Raw genomic sequence first — 22731 nt, forward strand, 5'->3', positions numbered from 1 at the left:
AGTTATACGGAATACATACGCACGATAATGATCTTCGCCGTGACCAAGGACGCCAAGGAGACCCCCGATCGATAATTTATTATCCGATCGTTACAACGGAAACCCGTCATTTTGGAGCGAAGCTATAGATGAAATTCATCTCACGCGTTTTTATTTAACTACATGCTTATACAAAGGATATCTTTAATCATCCAACGCAAGAGAATACTTAATGAGAATACTTAATGAAGAATAGACGTTTGTTTGAATTGAATGGTCGATAAATCTAATCACGATTTTTTTATTAATTTAAAATCTAGTATACGATCACGTCCTAATTTTAAACAACTTTTTCAAATGCAAATTTATTTTTATGAATTTTGTTCGTTATAAAAAATTCGTCTGCGTTCTCGAAATAAATTATACGTCGAATCGATGTAAATTGCAAATCGTTTTGAGAGACATTTATTCATCGTTCGTAATCGATGATTACAATTTGTTATATTAACGAAGATCGATCGTTTAAAAAACGAAGATAAATATAAATATCGTAAACATTTTCATCGGTTCATTGTTAATCCTATGAGATACGTTGCACCCGGAAATTCTATGAAAATATTTCCACTGTGTATAAATCAAGGTCACGTTACGGTTTGCAAAGAGAAATCTGAGGGTATCTGTTCTTAGCGATGACATCTCACAATGTTCTCATCATTCGTTCGAACGCTCGCTCTCATTACCGCTGCAAAGGCATCACGATAGGATGAACTGCACGAAAAATAAACGGCCTCCACCTTTCGACCCTCAGCAGGAAGCCACGTCATGGGCGTGTGCACGTTTAAAAGGATTTTCATTGTCAGTTGTTAAGGGGTTTCGATTTGCGAAAAATATCGTCAATCCAATACGAATATATACGATTGTTCAGAATTTCGAGCCTTTAACGTGGTTACGTGGAAAGTTGTGAACGTTATGCGATCTTACGTATTATGCGATTCGAAACGTGGTTGGCCATGCTTGACAATGCATTGGATTTTATCCGATATTCTCATAGATGGTTCTCCACGGTCTCCAAAAATTCGTTTCTAGTTGCCTACTATTGCGGAAAAGTAGAGAGAAGGAGCGTGCTCTTCTACTTCGTCCAGGTGATGCCCATCCTTTCTGTTTTTGCCTCTGCATACGTCCATACGTTCTCTCTCTCTCTCTCCCTCCCTATGTGCCTTGCTCACACCCACGTTACCCTTCTCTCTTTTCTATCTTCTTCTCTATTCTATCTTCTTTTCTTTATCTCTTCCGTTTTCGATCTTTCTCTTTCACTTTCTCTCCTTTCATCCTGATCTCTTTTACGATTCCAACATATGTTTACGAAAGAAAGAAGACACTCGACGTTACGGAGATCAGATTTTATTGCAATAAAAAGATATAATATCTTTACCTTTTACCTTTGCATCGAATAAAATTTTGAAAATGGAAATCGATTGTTCATCGTTAACGTTAGTTAATTCGATCTTAAGGCGATTTTTATTGAGAGAATACCCTTTCTTCGGTATAGATTCCAAGGGATCGAGGAAAGATAATGTTCGCTTTCATTATCGTAATGTTATTGGAGATCAATCGGTCAGAAGGTTTGAACAGTTTATCGGAAAGCGTTCGGCTTCTTATCGAGCAACCAATGATCCTTAAGGGTCGAGCCAATGGCTATTCATCCCTCACCTTTAATACCCTCTTAAGCCTCGATAAAGACCACCCCTTAAAGATCACACGGATTCTTCCTTTCCTCCTTTTGACTCACCTAATTATTGGTACGGCAATTTGGTCGATCGAATTAATCTTGTTCCGTGCGATGTCGTTGTGATTCGATCTATAATGATTCAGATTGCTTTGTTTTTTATGATTGGAAATAAAATTGGATTAAACCGATAGGATTAATAAAAAAAGCGATAAACTATTATATATGCTGGATATGTATAATCGTAAAACGAACGAAACGTGATAGCATTGAAGAACAATGAGATAAAAATGGTTAAGAGATTTCGAGAAATATCCTTTCTTGAAGGACGCATCTGCTCGTCTCGAATCATGAAAAATTCGCTTTCGCACATTTGAAAAAAATACAGCAGCTGCAAGGAGCTTCGTCACGCGACATAAGACACGAACATTTACTATACGGCTGGTGATAGTTATTTTTTCTTTATACTAACATACATAGTAATTATTAACAATTAATATGTGCATTTTCTAAAGTAGTATAATTCTAAAATATAATTATAATTATGAAATATATGCGTTAAACGTAAAATATGAATACTGCTTGCTATTTCAATGCATTATAAAGTACGTCAAATGTTTAAATGAAACTATCGTAATAATAATCTATTATAGATCTAATGATCTAGTTATAGATGAAAGATACGATAAGATTCATTCAGATAATCCGCGTAACGCGCATTATCTAAATTTTCATAATTCTAATCTAAAAAAAAAAAAAAAAAATAAAAAAATCCGCAATTGAAATGATCAAATTAATTCGTTGAAAATGACCGATCAAAGATAAAAATTACATTGTAAGGATTAAGTAAAGAAAAAATAATAAAAGACAATTAAAGAGTTATCTTTCTTCAGAGAAAATCGCGGACAAAAAATGGAGACAAGAAATCATATACGACCTTCTAGAATGTTAGGGAGGTGGTATCTGGAAATAACAGGTTGTTCAATTCCATTTAATTGGCGAACATCTTTCCGATCAAACCAGTTCGTCTGGTATAACTGACCTACACTTAAGGTCTGCAGTACGCTCGGCCGAATCGAAAATCGAGCTTCGGAATGTCACTATACAAAAAACCGTGATCAAGACCCCTTTTTTGGCATCGATCCCATCGTATTTCCTATCTTTTATTTATTATAGAAGCAATAAAAAGAAGATAAAAAAAAAAAAATTCATCCGACGCGAATGTTAGATATTGTTGTGTCGTTAAACTTCGAACGATACCTTGAATGCACCGATATATTCTTTCGTTCTTGATTCTCAATCCTTTACTTCATTTCCTTTACTCTCTTTCTTTTCCTTTATATTTTCCCAACAAAAAATCCTTTTTACTTTTACACGTAATCCTTGAAACGTCGGATGATATTACGTTCTTTTCCTTTTTGATCCATCTGAAGATATTTGACGTGTAATAAAACTGCTACCTTTCTTGATCGTTTTCACAAGTTGACGTCTTACTTAGATACACGATCGATCTCCTCTCGCCAAGTTGATTATGAGAAAAAAAAAAGAAGATAAAGGAATAGAAAAACGATGATGTCGTTATTTTGATCGATTAATTGTCATGTAATGTATTGCACATGTGATCTAAAAAGTATAATTGATTCAATGATCGTGTTTCTTTTTTCATCGTTGTTTCTTTCCTCTGAGAGAAAAGTTGAAAAAAGGAAAGTTTAAGATATAGTCAATGCAAATATAACAAATTCAAGATTTAATTGAAAATCTATTGCGTATTGTGTATAGTTAAAAGATTAAGAAACGTGTAAGATCATTAACTTGTTACTTATTATAAGCCCTTTTACGCTTTTTTCTTTTAATTTATTTCAAAAAAGGGAATCGTTTATTATTTAACTTTTATCTACCCTTTTATCTACCTATTCATTCCCTTTTACTCATTAGCCTAGTTATGTATACTTACAAGAGAAAAACAAAAAGCTGTTTAAAAAGTATGTAAGTAAATTAGCTTTCGTTTTATTTAAGTATTTTAATGTATGTTTTAATAACGAAAATTGTGTGGTTATCGACTCGATTGACGATGAAGGGTTCGTAGTAACGTTTCCCATTTAGTAAGAGAGACAAACTTTCCCAAGCTTATGATTCGAGTCAAGTACCTTTCGACGAAGCCCTTCGCCCTTCGCATCGTCGGCGTGTGTGAAACGTGCGTGAACACGGCGGTCGCTACAATAACGTTCCCGATCCCTTCGCAAAACTGTGGTGGCCTCAAGTGCTATCGATAAGTGCCATTCGCAAAATTTTGACGTTCGACCGTAGGAAGAGCGCACGAAAAAATTGTGAAAAGCCAGTTGCTTATGAAAAAGTAAAATCGACAAGTCTATTGTACGTTTTAAAACAAGAACAACGTGAAATATACGAAGGAAAAAGTAAAAGAAGAAGAAAGAAAAAAGTTTCGATCTGTCCATTGTCACGAAATTCCTTTTCATATGGAATTCCACGTGGATCGATTTGAAAGGGCCGAGACTTATTCATGTACGACAATTCATGGACGATCGATCAAGCGATCTTCGACAAGAATATTTTTTCCCGTCGTCGCCATGGTATTAGGTAAAGGCCCACCCATGGATCCCGAATCGATCTTAAAATACGGACAAGATCGTGATATTAATCAGCCATCCCTTCGAGATCATCGTTAGATTTAATATAATCTTTAAATTCTAAATTTATATATATATATATATACATATATATAAATAATAATTAATAATAAATAGTAATATTATTCATTTTTATTCGAAAGTAATAATCGTCGTTACGTTCGACAATTTCGACATTTTCTATGTCATTTAATTGTCGATCGAAAAGTTGATATGAGACAAACGCACTATTCTATCAGTAGTGTCAAACAACGTTACTCGAAAAGAAATAACAAGTATTAACAATAATAAAAAAGAGGTAAAATACTTTTTCCATGCCTTTGAGACTACCCTTCTACGTTTCTTTGATCGAACTTTGTACGTTGGAAGTAACCCCTGCAGTCTCAACCCCCACTGTTTGGACAAATTTGATCTTATCTTTGGAATTTTTCGACGTATGAAGGAACGAAAGCGAGAGAAAAAATGTCGAAGAAAGAGAAAGCGAGATTCGATCGAGCCGAGTTCCTAAGAAGGGGCCATTGATCTTTGGAACGTCGACTGTTACGCCGTCTTTTCATTTCTTTCTTTTTCTCTTTCTTTCAATAGAAAAATCGATTCTTGCTAGGTCGATTTTTGGTAGATTTTGCGGTTTATGAAATATCGAGCATTTTTCGACGATCGAGTTACAAAATCCTCTCCAACTTCTTTTTTTTTTTTTTTTTTTTTTCATTTCTAGTAGCTGAAAGTCAAGCACGATTGCGGCAGGTAGAAATACATTCGACTGGTATTTCCACGTGTGTCACGTCATGCGTGAAAAATATATTTTGAAAAATCTTTGCTTTAACATTCATAGAGCGAATTTACCGTCGACGTTAAAGAAGTCTTCAATGTAGGATCGAATTTCGAGATTGTAGCGACAATTATGGTCTTTCGGTCGACCGGAAATCAAAAATGTTCTTTCAATATTACTTGTTGGTCTTCTTGATCTTTCGAAAGGATGTAAAGTGTCCAGTTTCGTTCGATCCTTCTTCTCACAGGTACGATCGAAATACGAATCGAATTTTATTGTCACCTTTGGATCATAGGAACGAAAAAGTATTTGGTCTTGCTAAAAGAAATTTGAAATGTTAGTTTTCGAAACGTTTTTAGTATCCACTCAAGTGATCTATATTCCAATGCAAATTCTTTAAGCGGTTCTTAGGTCTAACCGATATTTTGGAGGACGCATCGCGACGGTGAAGACGTAGAGAACTATGCCGTTCGTATACGGGCTATTTGAGAACTCAAGAGACCATTCTAAGGGGTGTTTTTCGAATATACTCGTTGCACAATGTAACACTATCCCCTGGTCTTTTGTAAGAGCGCGCAGCCTTGGAGTATCTTTAATGCGGAATTGAGCAAGAGCGTGCCCTAGAAGATGTATTATTTTTTCATAAATAATCCCTTTTGTTGAGTGTTAAAGAGAACTGGTATAGAAGGACTAAAGTCTTGAGTGGTGTTCTTGGATCGAAAAGATTTTTACTGGTATCATATCATCAAAATTCATATCGAGTAGAGAAGGAATTATTGATAAGATATTACTAATAAAAGATTTAATAGATTTCGTTCTAAATGTTTTTTGACGATAAGTGAAATTCATTTTATTATCTAAGAAATTAATAGTTTTATCATAGGAATGTCTTCAATCGCCATCGATTAATTTAACAAGAGTTTGACATTTTGTACTTTAACAAACATTTTATCGTATTACATATCGGTACTTTCCTTCGATCAATAGAGTTAAATTTAATACGAGACTGATTTAATCTCTAGGTTGGATCAGTAGGACATTTGAACTGAACTTATTTTTTGCGAAATAGATAAAAAGGGAAAAAAGTCTGAAAATAGCGTCTTTCACGACAAAAAGGAAAATGGCAAATTCCATAATGTTTTGACGCGTGTCAGAAACTTCCATACCAGCTCGTTAGCATTTATTGTTCAGCGTAGTTCGCACTTCCGGTAATGGTCATCAATGCGGACTCGCCGTTCGGAGAAAATTTATATTGCATCTGCAGACTCAAATGACTCGCGCCATTTGTATAGCGATAATTTACATGGGGATGAACTCTGACCTCTCATGTTCGGGGACGTTCTCTCTCTCTCTCTCTCTTTATTTTTTTCTGCTGTAGTCAAGACTGCTTTCATCTTACTGCACGGACTTACTTTTTTAAATCTCTAAATACATCAAACAAATTCGTTCCAATTCTATCGGTTTATTCTATCGAATATTGATTGATGAACTATTAAATTATATTAAGAAAATTTAATAGCCGACGTGCGTTCGAAAGTACACTTAGGATTTTATTGCTATCTATAAATAATATATATATATATATATATATATATTTTTTTTTCTGATATATTGAAGTACGATGAGGATGATCGAGAAAGAGAACTTTATACTCGCGTAATTTTTTCGAAAGGTCGAAGTGGATTTTCGTTGGAATCGGACATTTTGCCGCGCGTCTGTGTTTTGTGTTGCACAATGAGGTCCTGGAGTGTCTTTAGTACATACAGTAGCGTGGTATTGAATGGTCGGCGCTCACAAATGCGCAGCAGGGTGTCCGGTTCTCTTGAGATTTGCTACTCGATATGAATGTAGACTTAAGATGGAAAACTAATGTCCCTTTTCTCCTAATATTTCCATCATTTCTACGGTCAATATATCTTCGAACAAACGAGAACTTAATATGTTTATTGCTGTGAGAATGTTACATTCGAATAGGACGATAGGCAGTAGATTTTTATCTTACAATGCTTTCCTACCTCGACTATAAATGTGTAAAACGAAGGTTATAAAGTGAATTTAGAATTTGGCCGCGATCTTTTGACTTTATCGTTCTTATTATTTTTTAAATGTGACTTACATGAGTTTCATTCTAATTAACTTAATTGATATTAGAGTTAAATGATGTGTATTTTTTTTCTTCTTTTTTTTTTATTTATTTTATTTATATATTACAATAACGTATTATTTGATATATATTGATTGTATTAATATTTGATGTATATTGACGTATATAAATATATACTGTTTTATATAAAAAATGTATATATTCTAGCCTATTGTTTTGCTTTCATAATAACAACATTGAGAGGACGATCTTTTGTATAGTTTGATCTTTTGATCTATTTTGATAAGTATAAATTAGATTTTATGCGAAAAAGTTTTAAGAATAAAAATGTCGAAGATGTCATCATCATTGGCATTAGTCAAAATTAAATAGATTTTGTCACTTACGTTTCACTTTACATTTCATTATTTTTGTAAAAATAGTGTCGATAAAAACGTTTCTCATGGCATGGAGATTATAGTGTAGACATCTAGAGAACGTATTATGAATCATAAATAAACATTTTTAATTGTAATTTATAATTATTGTTTATGTTAGAAATTATAAAATGAAAAAGCATTGGAGAAATAATATTCTAATAAAACACAAATATTTCTTTTTAAGAATCATGTCTACGTTGTCTGGAAAACGAATAAGATCAACCTTACTGTGTCTTGATAAGGAAGAAAATACGGATGAAAAAAGAATCGATATACCGTTCGTCGATAACGAACCATTAAGGTGATATATTACAAATAAACAATAATATAAAACAATCAGCTATATTTTATTTTGAAAACATATAAACGTAACATTGTTATTTTTCGATCAGGAAAATACTGATACGTAAGATTGAATATACAACTCTTATGATAATACAGAAAATTTGTTCTGGAGAATTTCCAAATGTATTTGTTCCAAATAACTATGATAAAATGGAATCATTAGAATCATTAGAAAATGATGTTAATGAATCTGATGATAAAACGTTGGAATTCGATGAAGATGACAATTCAGTGAACACGACAGATAATATGGATTTTTGTCGCAAAAGGAGTAAAAACAAATTGGCCTTAATGATGAAAGTTATGGCTATGTCACATCGATTATTAATTACAAATACTAGAATAACTAGACGATCTTTTTACTATGATTTAAAAAACGACATAGCGGGTATTTTGGTTCCTACGCAAAAATACATAGATCTAGCTGTGCATGATGTCGCTGAACTTTTGAATTGTGCACCCTGGGATTTGGGTGCGTATATTATAATTTTACGTATACATCATTACAAACATCATATTGTATAGATTATATAGATTATATAAATAATATGATATAAATTATACATGTATATATATATATATATATATATATATATATATATATATATATATAGATTAATTTTTAAGAAACAATCAACGTGTATTTCATAGGACTCATTGCTACGTCCAAGGGTTTAATAGCAGGAAATTTAACTCTATACTTCATGGACAAACAGACTATTGATTGCAATGTCCCAGGAGGTGCACTTATTCCTCAGATAATCTCAAATATTATCTCGATTCGTGCAAAAGCAAAATTCGTTTTGATAGTCGAGAAAGATTCAATATTTCAAAAATTATTAGAAGAGAATACTACGGAATTATTGAATTGTATACTAATCACAGGAAAGGGTTACCCAGATATTGGTACCAGGATGCTAATTAAATTACTTTCGGAAAAACTAAACATTCCAATTTATATTATCGTAGATGCTGATCCCTTTGGTATGGATATCATGTGTGTTTATCGGTAAATTTCATATAATTACAAGTAATTTTTATTTGCGACTTTTGTCTTGTCTATTTTCTCAATGTTCTATTATTTAGCTTCGGATCTTCAACATTATCGAAGGAAAACGATAGTTTAGCTTGTCCAAAAATTCGTTGGCTTGGCATTCACCCCTCGGAATTGAACGTATTAGGGGTAAAAACTATTTCATTGTCCGAAAGGGATTTATCGAAATTGACATCTATCAATAGTCGTCATTATATGACAGAGGCGCTGTTAAGACAGACGAGAATAATGCGAAGGGGCAAGGCCGAGATAGAAGCTATATCATCTTTCTGCCGTAATTTTCTGACAGCTATTTATATCTCACGAAAAATAAAAGGAAACGATTATATTTAAATTATAACAAGGATAAGAACGTTTAATCTTCAAAGAAATAATTCACTTATTAATTCGTATATTAATTCATGCACATATGTGTACTACACTTATTCGTTAATTGATATCAATAAAATTATTTAATTATTTTTGTATAGATTTAAAATATGTTTCATTAAAAAAAACATTTGTTGCGTAACATTTGGTCTGATGTAATTAATTTTGGCACTCCTTCTGAAAAGACGGACTGAAATAAATTAATTATAATCGATATATTGTTACAAGAAAATATTTACGTTTTGTTTTTTCGTTGCTATCCATGTATCTAAATGTTCCATAACTTTGTCATCTTCTTCATCGTTATCGTCCAAGATAATAAGTTGTGGGGTTTTATGAAACGATCCGAGGAAGATGATACTACTGTCGGAGGACCGATTGGAAAGATTTTCAAATTTATTATACGTAGAATTCATTTCTCTTAGAGATTTTGAACGAGTTGCATATGGGTGCTTGTGGAAACTTTCAAAAAAAAAAAAAAAAAAAAAAAAAAAAAAAACAAAAATAATTATTAAAAGTAAAATAGTTAAAAACTATATTAAATGTTTCCAATTCAACATTTCTTTCTATTTTTTTTTTTTTTTATTTTTTTTTATTTTTGTTTAGTTTACCGAGATGGCCTGTAAATATCAATAAATCTCTGGTGGCTTCGGGTGACACGTATAAATTCTTCCGAAAGATGACTTTTTATCGAAATTTTCTTCCTTCTGGATTGACGTATATCCATGGTTCAATTCTTTCCTAGATCAAATCTTATCGATAAAGATTAACAGTTTTTCAATTTATTCATTGATTATCTCATTGATTGTTATTAACTTTTTTGTCATACTTTCGTACCAACATAGTAATTGATAAAACATCAAGAAAATGAGATAATATCTGTGAAATTTCGTTCACATAAACCTTTTTAGAAGTTCAAAGATAATTATGAGATATCATTTTATTGATTACACACGAAGTCAGTCGTTGATGGTAATCAAAATTGATGCGAAGTTGCTTCGTAAATAATGGGAAATAAATGACAAACTATCAGGTAATGTAACAGTTTATTGAAAACACTTTTGTCCGCCCGATGTCCGGAGCGATCCTCGCTGATATTAAAAAACGCAGAGTCTTAATAACATGATTATCTCATGGATGTTACATGGAAGGTAACTTGAACGATATTCGTGAAACCAGCGTTTTCCTTACCGATTCTCGTATGTACGTATTGACACGATTCAAAATTGATAGGCACGTTCGAACAATAAATAATAAACAAGATTGCTGAATAAATAATTTCTCGATCTTTACGTTAAGAAACGTTTATCTCAAGTAATAAATATCTCGAGTGTTAGAATATATATATATATATAAGGAATATAAGGAAAAATAAGAAAAAGAAAAAGTAAAAGAAAAAAAGAAATATACACGAGAATCACGAAGCGTTCAATTGACGCGCACACACAGATTCTTCGTGTCCCGATTGGCCGATTTCACGGATATTTCTCGTCTACAGGTCCGTGCGAATATCGCAAAAAGTCGAGTCGAAACAATCAGCGCGTCTCGTTTCGCGCTCAGAGGCGATATTTGTTACTCCTTTTTTGTTTTTCTTCATTATCGATATTATTATTATTATTATTATTATTATTATTATTATTATTATTATTATTATTACTATTATTATTATTATTATTATTATTATTAATTTATTATTTACTCATTCATTTATTTATTTATTTAGTTATTTATTAGATAGGATGATGAAGCAATCGTCCGTGTGTCTCGAGAGAAGCTTATGTTGAACATATAAGGACACTAGTCCCATTCGACTCAACCTCATCTTCATTTTTTTTTCTCTTCGAGCGAATATATTAATTAGTATATAAAAACAATTCTTCTTTCTTATTCTTCATTGATTCGATTTATACAGTCGATAATCTTTTTTTTTTTTTTTGGAGCAGCGTTCTCGTCGCTTTTCGACTCTACGTCGCGTTCGAATAGGCGATTTTGAAACGTTTCTGTTTTTCCTTTTTTTTCTTTTTTTTTTTTTTTTTTCATTTTTACTCGATCGATTTTCGGACGTTCTGACGTAAAAATTTTGCGAATATATTACGATGATACCTCGATTATTCGAAACGATTAGCGAATATCGAATAAGTTAATAAAAAAAAAAAAAAAAAAAAAAAAAAAAAAAAAGAAAGAGAGAGAGAGAGAGAGAGAGAAAGAAAGAGAGTAAAGATAATGTAGAACAGAGAATTTCTCTAATTTTAAAACTGATTTAAGAATGTTTTATACGTATAAACAAATAAACAAACGACACTAATAAATAGAACAATCACTTTTGAACATCTTATTAGAAATCTAACGATTCTTGAAATTCTTCTATTTATCAAATAAAATTACTCGAGATTTAAAGTTGCAATTAGGGATTTATATTAATATAATGTATCTTAGTAAAGGAAATTGAAGAATTAATAGATGGTGTTTCGGATAATCGAGATCGGTTACGTTTTTCAAACATATCGCTCTAATTTACTATTCGTATTGATTTTATTATTCGATTCTTCGCACGGGCCCGATTCTTGGGTCGGGTTCCGCATTAAATTATATTCCTCCTGGTATTACTGCGTACTGGTGTATGTGTATATTATTTTTGTCGTGTAGATGTAAGTGAACATAAGTTCTTCATTGTCACTGTATCTTGATGTGTACATACGTACATATGTGCGTGTGTATAATTTTTTTTGTCTTTAGCCTAGCGGCGATATAATACTTTACCAAAAGCTATAGATATCCTTATGCGCAGCTACCAAGGTTTTCATTTTTATTTTTATTTTCTTTTTTTGGCGAATAACTTCATATTTCGCATACTTTTTTTTTGTTTTTTTTTTTTTTCATTTTTTATTTATTTTTTTTTTTAATTTTTTTTTTGCATGCCTGCGGCCATCCCCTCCTTCGCGATCGTGTATTAATTAATTCGATACCTATATGCTTATGTTTTATTCGCCGTCTCCCCCACCCCAACCCCTATTAGTCTCTGTCTTCTTTCGCATTAAATTTACTATACTTAATAATTGATTGTGATTTTACACTCTCTCCTGGGATCAGAAGATTCACGCATCGATCACTCACGACTTTCGAGTTTCTCTAGCGAAAAAGGCGGAAACTTTTTTTTTTTTTTTTTTTTTTTTTTTTTTTTTTTTCGTCTTTTCTTTTTTTCTTCTACATTTCATCTTCTTCGGGTTATAATGTTGTCGTCTGTGCACGTTAATTAAAGAATTAATGCTCAAGCGACGTCTCTCGTCTCGTCTGTCTTTTTGTCTCTCTTTCTCTCCCTCTCTCTCTCTCTCTCTCTCTCTCTCTCTCTCTCTCTCACTTCCTCTCTTTGTCATAAAAGACTCTCATTTAGACGAGAGATTTCGTAAAAACGAATTTGCCAGCTTTTTTTTTTTTCAAAGTCACCATATAGAATTTCCAATTTTCTCGATAACTTTTGACTTATTCGGCTTATTATAAAATGACGTTACAGAAGTTTACGAATTTCTTTTCGGAAAATTCACTAAGGGTTTCGCTAAGAGGGATCTCAAATCGATTTAGAGTATATATCTCGAGATATTGAGAATTCATTGAATTCGAGCTAAACGCGACGAAGCACGAAGGTATACATCAGTAAGGCCTTGACTGACGATTAATTACATTTTGCAATAAATCACTATTAATAATAATATCCCGAACACAAAATCGTCCAAGCGTACGGTCCTTTGTACTCTTAATGCCGCTATCATCGAGTATGTATATGTTTTCTTTTATTGTTGCTTTAATAAACATCCCATCGATCAATCGTTACCACCTTCTTCGTTTCTTCAAACATTATTTTCTATAGATTCAAACACGCGACGCCTGAACTTCAGCGCCTCATTTACGAGGCCTATCTCGTATTAATTGACGTACATACACTTGTGTATGTACATGCACATACACGTCTCATATTACACATCTAAACATATACGATCGACAATGATCATTCGCTTTTTCTTTTTCTTTTTTTTTTTTCTTTTTTTTTCTTTTTTTTTCTAATATTCATTAACATTATTAGGTAGTTTTTTTTTCTTTCCTTTCTATTTATTATCGTTTGATTAGTTGCACTAGCCTTGATTGTCGGCATTTAAGGGCTGCTCTGGCAGACAGCGTGTATGGCGACACGTGCGACTCTCTTCGTTCGAGCGCGCTTATCTTCTCCCTCTCTCTCTCTCTCACACACACACACGCACACACACACGCACACACATGCACACTCATTCTCTCTCTCACTTTCACTCTCACTCTCTCACTCTCTCTTTCTCTCTCTCTATCGCACAATTATTAATCTGTCTTCATTAATACATAGAATTATTTCTCTTTCAGACTTGTAAACGAAGACGATTTTTTATTTATTTATTTATTTATTTATTTATTTATTTATTTATTTATTTATTTATCCTTTCGTGAACGAACACTAATGTAAAGACAGACAATTTACTTTTGTCCTCTTTCTTTCTTAACTTTCCTTTTCGTTCTTCTTCTTTAACATCATTTGTCTATCTTCTCCTCTTTTCTTTCATTTATTATTTTTCTTTTATATCCTTCCTCCTTATTTTTGTCAAAACACGCATGATACAGGGAAGATATAATTTCGAAAATGTATAAATCGAAAGTAGTCGAGAACGGCGATGCCACGATCCGTTTCAGGGAGAGAGAATTATTTCTTTTATTTAATTTTTATGAATATCATGTAAAATTAAGCTCACGTTTGAGATTTCTTTTCTTTGATTCGTTTCATCCTCGACGATTGATGATTACGTTGTATTACTTTTTTCTTTTCTTTTCTTTCTTTTTTTTTTTTTTCTTTGTTTCTTTTTTCATTTTGTCGAACAACCTCTTACAAGTCGTAGACGAGGAACACGCTCGAAAACTCTGGAGTGTACGCGTCTCCAATTTCGACTGTTGACCGACGAAATCGATGAATTAATTATATTACATAATTCTTCCGTTTCGTTTGTTCTTTATATAATAATAATGTTTTTTTAGATGCACCAAATCGCGATTGGTAAATATTTCTCGAGCGCGAGAGATAGAGTCACACGTAACAAGGGAGGAGAAAATTTTCTTCAGCGACGCGTGTGTGTAAATGCGTGTGTTAATGTTTATAAACAGCGTGTAGTAATTAATAGTAATAGTGATAGCAGTATGTATGTATAAATATTTAAAGATAAAGAACCTTAGAAGAGGGAGTAGATTTTTTTTTAGGGGAATTTCTTCTTAACGCGACTTTAAGATATATACACACATGCGCGCACGCACAGGCACACACGCACGCGCATACACACGCACACACAAACACACACATACACACACACACACACACACACACACACACACATACACTAGGCGCGCGAAAGCTATGCTTGACGGAGAACTCAAGGGAAACCTTCGATCATATTATTTTCTCTCCTTTTGTTCTTTATCTTTTCTTTTGAAATTTTCGAATTATTAATATATTAATGCCTTCAGATGAACGTCATCGAATAACCTTAATAATGACTTTCTCACGCTCAATCTCAACTCTAGAAGGCACCGGTAACGGATAATGAGGAAAAAAGAGGGAATAAAGGAAGGAAAGACTAAAACGTTTTTTTCTTTATTTTTTGTAGAAATCTTCAATAAACTCTCTTTTTCTTTCCGATGCTACGTTTTTTTGTTTATTTTCTTTTTCTTTTTCTTCATATCGAGTAAATCTTTTCCTTTATATATATATATATATATATATATATATATATATATCTTTTTTTCTCTATCTCTCTCTTTTATTTTTTGCGCTGATTATTTTCGTCCAATAAAATGTTCTTTCATTTTTAAATTATTACTTTTGTCTTGCTGGAATTTTTCAAACTTTTTCGTTACGTAGATAAAATTTTGGGCGTATATCCTGATGTATGGCCCGACGTAATTGAAAAATTGTTTTCCCTTTTAGTATATTTCCATTATTTTCAATCAAATGATGCTTGCACGCTTCGAGAAGGAATAATTGGGCGACGTATATTGAAGTATATTATTTTTTTTCTTTTTTTTTTTTCTTTTTTCCTTTTTTTTCAATTCGTTTCGTAGCAAAGAGGAATTTCGTAGGCTGATGCAGGCAAGTGATTTAATAACATTATTTAACGATATTGCTCGTAGAGGTGCAATATATTTTGATTGCACCATCTTTATCTCGTTTCTTTCTTCGCGTCGACCAAGAAAAATGGATTATCGTCGGTGAAAAGTATAATAATGTTTGCGTCGCTAGAAAAGAATTACGTAAGTATATAGAATAACACGGGGATATGCATTTAGCATGAGCGTCTTAAAGAGAAACATCACGAGAAATAATTCGGATATGTTATAAAATGTCAAACAGGTTCCAACGTCGTTTCTTGTACGTAACATATCTACATACACATACATATGTATATTATTTCGTTCTTTACCACATGCGTAACGTCGTATCACAGACAACGTCTACGATAACGGAATACTTGCAGCGATTTAATCGACTATAAAAATATATGGAATATCAAATGACTAAGAAAATCATTATTACTAATGTCGTAATAACGTTAACACATCGACTTTCGACCTTTCTTTTTTTTCTTTTCTTTTTTTTTTTTTTTCTTTTTATCGATTACCGTGGATCATACCGCGAGGAGAGAAATCTTTCGGATCCGAATAGAAGATCGACATCGACATATACGATCGCGTAATCCATTTTTCTAAGCTCTCACTCTCACATTTTATTCACTATTGCTAGAACTATTTATCTCTATCTCTGTAAACGACTTATTTGTGAATACACTATTAACACGGATACTCTCAATGTCCGCCTATCTTTCTTCGCACACGCATCTATACTCGCATACTTTCTTTTCCTCCCTCCTCTCTCTCTCTCTCTCTCTCTCTCTTTTATTTTATTTTTCAAAACTCCGAAGAAAAGACTTTCTCTTCCCTATTTCTCTTCTTTTCGTGCGATCGAGCGCTGTATATCCGAGAGCTTTCCAAGCTTTCAGCTCGATCTATTCGCGGGCTAGATCGCTTTTAAATGTTCATCCTGGGATTTATTAGAAGTAGGCGCACTATCGACAACAAGGGAGTATTCGGCTTGAGGCACTAGGAGGCATCCAAGGTGAGGCACTCGGCGAGAAAGTCCTCCATAGAACGATAAGCGTGTTCGAGCACACCTGCTAAGGCATGATCTTCGTCCGCATAGCTCTGTTATTTCATAAAATGAAAAAAGACGATTAAAGACGATTTTCGAAGACGAGAGAATAATCGAAGGAAAGAAAAAAAAAAAAAAAAAAAGAAAAAAAGAAAAAGAAAAGAAAACTGGAAAAGAAAAAAGAAAGACCTGGTGTTTTCGTTGGTACTTACCTGATACCTAAAGATGACTCCCGCTTCAGACAAAGCCTTGGCAAAGGCAACGCCATGGGTATAAGGCGCCGTTAGGTCTGCTAGACCATGAAGAAGATAAAGACTATGACTCGGCACTAATCTCGCTCTTTGAGTCAAATCAGCCTCTACGTAACCCTTATAGTTCTCAGCTGGTGCACCAAGGACTCGTTCCGTAAAGGCGGAGTCTAATGATAAAGATGAAATCTTTGTTTGGATGTTATTAAGGTTAGAAAAAAAAAAATAAATAAATAAAAAGGAAAAGATAAAACAATTTCTTACTATAAAAGAGCCAATCGGCTATCGGATTGACGGCGACACCGCATTTGAAGACATTCTCTTGACTTCCTAGTACCATGGCAGTAACGTAACCACCGTAACCCCAACCCCAAACGCCAACTCTGGTGACGTCCAAGTATTTGTGCGTCTTTAAAAGATGCCTCAGGACCGTCAGCTGATCCTGAACTTCAACGCCTCCGATCTTCCGGAAAAGATCCCTTTTTCCCTGTCCCCTCGCCCCACGGACATCGAGTCTCACGTAAACCACATCGTTATGACTCGACATGTAAGTACCCCAGTCTATTCTAAATTTATCTGTTACTGCCTCGCTTCCAGGCCGACCATTGACCTCCACCAAAACTGGAAACGCTGCGTCCCTCAGCTCCTCTCGCCAGGAAGGTGGCAGGAGCAACTGCACCTGCGCTTTCCAACCTTGAGGCAATGGCACCTGCAACCATTTTTTTTCCCGATTAACGATAACGACCGATAAATTTAAGTATCAACGAATTTCTGATTTTGATTTGTACTTATCGGATGTTACCTCGAAGCTCCTTCTCGTCGGTAACGCCAGCTGCGAGAGTTTATCGGCACGTTGAATACGCGTGTCATAGAGGACACGGATCATCTTATGGGATGACATCATATGCACACCGGCCAATGGCAAGCCGGGACCTTCGCAATAGAGTACATAGTAACCCTGTGTATCGTCGGTGATCGCAGGACTTACGGAGGCACCGAAGTGAGTGCAATTTGTGTAATAAAATCTGTAAGAGGAATTTTCTTTTTACTTAATCCGACAGAAATTTAAGATCGCTAGACATATATATATATATATATATATATATATATATATATATATATATATATATATATATATATATAAGATCGTTATCGTAAGATAAGTTTGCTTGCCTACTACTCCAGAGGACCTCACCAAGGTCGCAAGTAACGCATAAAGGTTCCAAACGACGAGGATCGTCGGCAATCGGATCGCGTACCACGTAAAGGTGCTTCTGTCCAGGTCTCCGTTCTCTCGTACCCAGATAGTACACCAGGTGAGCTTTGGTGTCCCACGCTAGGATCTCGCTCACCTGATTGCAAAATCATTTCACGATTCTACACATAGAGGGACTTTCGTTGTGCCAACGTGAATAAGAGATAGAATCATAAGAAATAGAATCTTGGCTATTTGTTGGAAAATCGAAAATCTCATTACCATCTCAAAATATATTTGATCTTTCATAATCAATCGATCGATCATCGATCTTATGTTGCTAACCTCGTAACGACCGTGCGATAGTACGGCTATCCTCTGTTGCGTTAACGTGACGTGCTTTATGTGCGTGAAATGTTCCTTGTCACCCTCCTGGACAGCCGCAAGCAGCAGGAAACTATCACCGTCAGGAGCGAAAATTGGATGCGGTTGCGCGTCCAACCATTGACCCTCGGGTGCCCTCTCTGAATGGGTTTCCTCGCACTCCCAGAGAGGCGCACGACATGCCGAGACTAGTGACAAATTCTGAGACCTGGTCATCCACACGACTGCAATTTGGGAAGCGTCTCCGCCAACCCATCCAGCTGATATCAGATAGTATTCTCTGGAAAATTGAAACTCTTAACGAAGAGTATTTCGAAAGTATTTCCTTTTTTTTTTTTTTTTTCTTTTTCTTTGATAAACGTACGAGCCATTTTTTATTTCTATTTTCTAACTCTCATTTTTAATTTCATATTGATTGATTATTAATACGATTTAATATAGCTACATTTTAAGGAACAAAGCTTACTGTCCATCCAAGACAGGTGGTGGCTTAAGTTTTGTCTTCGTACTACCCGACGGACTAAATGTTCCATTTCCGTTGGTCAAGTTATTGGTATTGTTCACTTCTAATAACCACAAATCGACTTCCGGATTGGCTGAACCAGGGGTTGGATATCTGATGGATCTCGAAGGTGGAAAAGAGCCACGTCGAGGTGCTCCGAGTGGGGTTGATGCGGCGGAACCTTCTTGACCTGGTTGAGTACCAAACCAAGGGAATTCCAAAGCTGTAACCTTAGGCAAATTTATATCACATTAAGAATAGATATTATATACGATCATCAGCCTAAATATTAGAGAATAATGATTAATTTGATTATTACTTGGGTGTCGTTGAACGAAGCAAAGAGGATATGCGTGCCATCAGGACTCGGCCACGTGGCTTCCGGTCTAGGCAATACTTCCTCCTGATATAACCAATCAGGTACACCGTTATATATAACACCAGGAACACCGGTATCCGTCAGTTGTGTGTCCTCCATCGATGATGGAGTTATCCTAAGATAAATATCGTTCTCCGAGATCATCACGAGACCGGTCGTATTGCCCAACCAAGTTGCGTGTTGAAGTCTCGTTTGTGGATTTTTCTTCGAGGCTTGAAGATGAAGGGGTGTGTGATGACTGATCGGAAAAATAATAATGATCGTAAAAATTATTTTTCGTCAATTTTATTCCGAATTTGTACGATTTATCTACGTTGCGGAAATATTTTATTTCAATAAGTAAAACGTTTTAAAGTTGTTTCGTACAAATTCGAAACAAGTAAGCGATGTAGGTAAACTCATGACGAACTTAATAATCTCCACAATAAGTTGAACACATTTCAGCGCCTAGGTACTTTCCTTTCTACTGAGTTTATTGACAAACTTTTAGATCGATCGTCACAGTCCACCTGCATCGAACAATGTTGACTGTGGCCTACTTTCTTCGATACTACCCGATAGATTAAATACTATTAATAGGTTAATGCGGCACATTAAATCAATTTACCGGTAGAGGGTTAAGGCACCGTGCCATGATGTTAGGCCTGCCATTTACCGGTTGGGACGAAACGAAATTACTTGAAAATGGTTCGGCCAATTTTGAGTCCCTCTTGATACTTGATGTCTTTTTAATTTAATATCTAGCTTTTCGCGAGGACATTGAGAACTTAATTCCTAATTAGAAATGTGACTCGAGTCATTGATAGGATAATCTATAAACGATCGGCCGATCGATAAACATTGATTAATTTTATTTTAATAATAATAAATTTTCTTACTCGTTCGTGACGTCGTAGACTGTGTAGTGTGCGGTGAACGTGTTTTTGAATACCTGAAACATTTCAACGAAAAGTAACGTCAATTGTCTTTTTCTTTTCGAAGAAAGGATAAATACTAAATTAATTCGCGACAACGTATCTCAAGCGGTTATCATTGAATCATTGAATAGCATCAATAGCGATATGTAAATACTCGATGTAGCAACGCCGATCGCATTACTTTCATGCATGCTAATGTCGTATGTACAATACATATATAACATAGTTGAAACTACGAAAGAGCTTATCGTTCGTACAAATTAACGAATATCAAGAAGTTTTTGGATTTAAGCTGCTTACCGGCTTGACATTGTGCTTGAACAATACATAACGCAAATCTGAGCTGCATTGATAACCTTGGACGTTCAGCTGTCTCTAAAAAATTAAATTTATAAAAGATTTAAGAGAGCAAATGATAGAATCTTTGAACGATTTAATTTTATAACATTATCATTATCGAATTAATCTTATCGTCCGTATATTATTAAAGATCCATGCTAATTGTGTCTGGGTATAAAGTTTCTTTTGACGCATATGTACAAGCGCACGCACGTACCCACCCACGCACATTGCTCTCCAACTATTGTTTTCATAGAACCTATCGAAAAAAGTCGATTCTTTTTATTCCTACCACTGAGGTTTACGTAAAATGGCGCATCTAAGCCGCCATTGTTTTTAAAAGGGCGTATGGATGCTCTGCCACGTCATGTTCCGTTCGAACGAAGAGATCGGATCAATGCGGTGTTGTATACTCTTGTCTGTACTCTGTCTGCTAGTTGAAAGAGAAGATGGAATGGAGGATTCGGAATCAATCCACTTGAAGCGGCTTTTCTCGCCACACGCATACACACCAGCGACAAGTCGACATCAATCATTTTTCTGTCCTATTCCGAATCTTTCATCTATATCTTTCATCTCTCTGATTCTAGTTTTCTCCTAGTATCAAAAATTTGTTTGAAGTATCGTACATACAATATACCATCCACCACCAACGTTTGAACTTTTACTATTTCGATTGGAAATAAAGAAAAACAAAATGAAATACCTTTCAGATAGATTTATATGTATATCGAAAAAGTTAAGAAATTCTTTATCCTTGAACTTGCGAAAGATTATGATGTTTATAAATACAATGAAAATTTATAATTATAAATTTATTTTATAATATCGGTTGCAAATTAATCTCTAATAAATATATATCCACTGTCCCTCTTTTCTGCATTCCAATGTGTCCGTTGTATTATCTTCTTTTCTCTCTTTCTCGCTATTCTTTTCTTTTGCCCTCTCCCGTTCTATCTTCCTTTCTTTCTTTCACAACATCCATTATTCTCAGGAGCAAGCCCGAGGCGGGGATCGTGCCATCGAGCAGAAAATGCAATAGCCAAGCTCTCCTCGCAAACTCCACGAGTATCCACGTCACTGGATAAACTACGGAATGCTTCGAATTCCGCCTTATAAACGGCCTAACTTTTTGTTTTATAGCACGCCGCAGGCCATTCCTCGGCTTCTTCTTCGTCAATGGACAAAGTATCATCCAAAGAAAGATTCGAAAGATTCTAGAATGCTAAATTCGGCCTATCTTTTTTTTTTTTGTTTTTTTTTTTTTTTTTGTACTTAAAATGAAAGAGCCAAAGAAAGTGAATGAGAGGAGAGAAAGAAAAGATTTATTTTTATTTTCCTTTTAACAAAAGAAAACTCTTTCGAGTGAACAATGAATAATAACGAATAGAACTGATGACCGAGATTGTCTCCGTTCGATCGCGATACGAAAAAAATCATAAAATTTACGGAAGATAAATAGAATATATTAAAGAAAAGAAAAAAAGGGTATTACGGTGATATTATATAAGGTTTGGTCATTGATCAAACCAGCTGATTCTTATGTCGAGTGTATCATGAAATATGGTCGAAAGCTTTTTTTAAAATTCATGGAGTTGTTACGTAACTGGAACAAGAGTTTCTTACGTAATTAATTCGAAGTTCTTGATAAAGTTTGATCATATTCCTTATAGACTTACAAAAGCACTGATCGGTTTATCATTGGCGTAGTCTATTTAATGATTACGCAGCAGACCCACGAAGATCTATCTTATCTCGTCAAACTAATGCTTAAATATCAGAATATTAAAAATTTACTTTGTTTGATAATCCTCAAGTTTTTGGTAGTTCTATTCTTAAATATCCCTTCATTTTGTAGTCACTTGTATAATTATCAATTCTATTAGTTTTCGTAATATAACTTGAGCTGATGATACCTCAACTCGTATGTATGTATGTATGTATGTATGCAGAGTATTCCAAATTGAATAATCACTCTCTCTCTCTCTCTCTCTCTCTTCACTCTCTTTCACTCTCGTCACTCTCTATTCCCATTCTTTTGTCTTCTAAATGGAAAATTATGCAACTGAAAAAAAATCCATACCTGCAGTATACGTTTCATTTACACGAATTTATCAATACCAAGTTTCAAATTCTGAATAATA

At 34.3% G+C, this 22731-nt stretch overlaps 2 protein-coding genes across 10 annotated transcripts in view; one reads left to right on the forward strand and one right to left on the reverse strand.

Annotated features, from left to right (window-relative positions):
• The first annotated feature begins 7728 nt into the window (after positions 1–7728).
• On the forward strand, positions 7729–9458 carry LOC124947519 (meiotic recombination protein SPO11). Its single transcript, XM_047489793.1, has 4 exons — positions 7729–7946; positions 8038–8462; positions 8642–8999; positions 9077–9458. Exons 1-4 carry the CDS (start codon positions 7774–7776, stop codon positions 9375–9377), a joined length of 1257 nt encoding a protein of 418 aa, XP_047345749.1. The 5' UTR covers positions 7729–7773; the 3' UTR covers positions 9378–9458.
• Positions 9459–10442: 984 nt separating this feature from the next.
• LOC124947511 (inactive dipeptidyl peptidase 10) overlaps positions 10443–22731 on the reverse strand; it is an 86857-nt gene continuing 74568 nt past the window's right edge. For 4 of the 9 annotated variants that reach the window (XM_047489773.1, XM_047489775.1, XM_047489774.1 and 1 more), the window contains 10 exons: positions 20549–20623; positions 20210–20262; positions 19272–19569; positions 18917–19182; positions 18412–18730; positions 18045–18223; positions 17674–17896; positions 17136–17580; positions 16836–17041; positions 10443–16676 (listed from right to left, as the gene is read on the reverse strand). In XM_047489773.1, the coding sequence (XP_047345729.1) occupies positions 16575–16676; positions 16836–17041; positions 17136–17580; positions 17674–17896; positions 18045–18223; positions 18412–18730; positions 18917–19182; positions 19272–19569; positions 20210–20262; positions 20549–20623 (2166 nt within the window). In that variant the 3' untranslated portion in view covers positions 10443–16574. Of the gene's footprint in view, positions 16677–16835; positions 17061–17135; positions 17581–17673; positions 17897–18044; positions 18318–18411; positions 18731–18916; positions 19183–19271; positions 19570–20209; positions 20263–20548; positions 20624–22731 lie in introns of those variants that run through there. The other 5 variants (XM_047489776.1, XM_047489778.1, XM_047489779.1 and 2 more) reach the window with 5 other exon arrangements.

The sequence above is a fragment of the Vespa velutina genome, chromosome 3, assembly GCF_912470025.1.
Source record: "Vespa velutina chromosome 3, iVesVel2.1, whole genome shotgun sequence".
Taxonomy (NCBI): domain Eukaryota; kingdom Metazoa; phylum Arthropoda; class Insecta; order Hymenoptera; family Vespidae; genus Vespa; species Vespa velutina.

Excerpts from the sequence above, each read along its gene's own strand:
- LOC124947519 (XM_047489793.1), top strand. The coding sequence starts at position 7,774 with ATGAAAAAGCATTGGAGAAATAATATTCTAATAAAACACAAATATTTC. Across the intron at positions 7,947-8,037 it reads GTCGATAACGAACCATTAAG|GAAAATACTGATACGTAAGA; the intron begins GTGATATATTAC and ends TTTTTCGATCAG. Across the intron at positions 9,000-9,076 it reads GATATCATGTGTGTTTATCG|CTTCGGATCTTCAACATTAT; the intron begins GTAAATTTCATA and ends TCTATTATTTAG.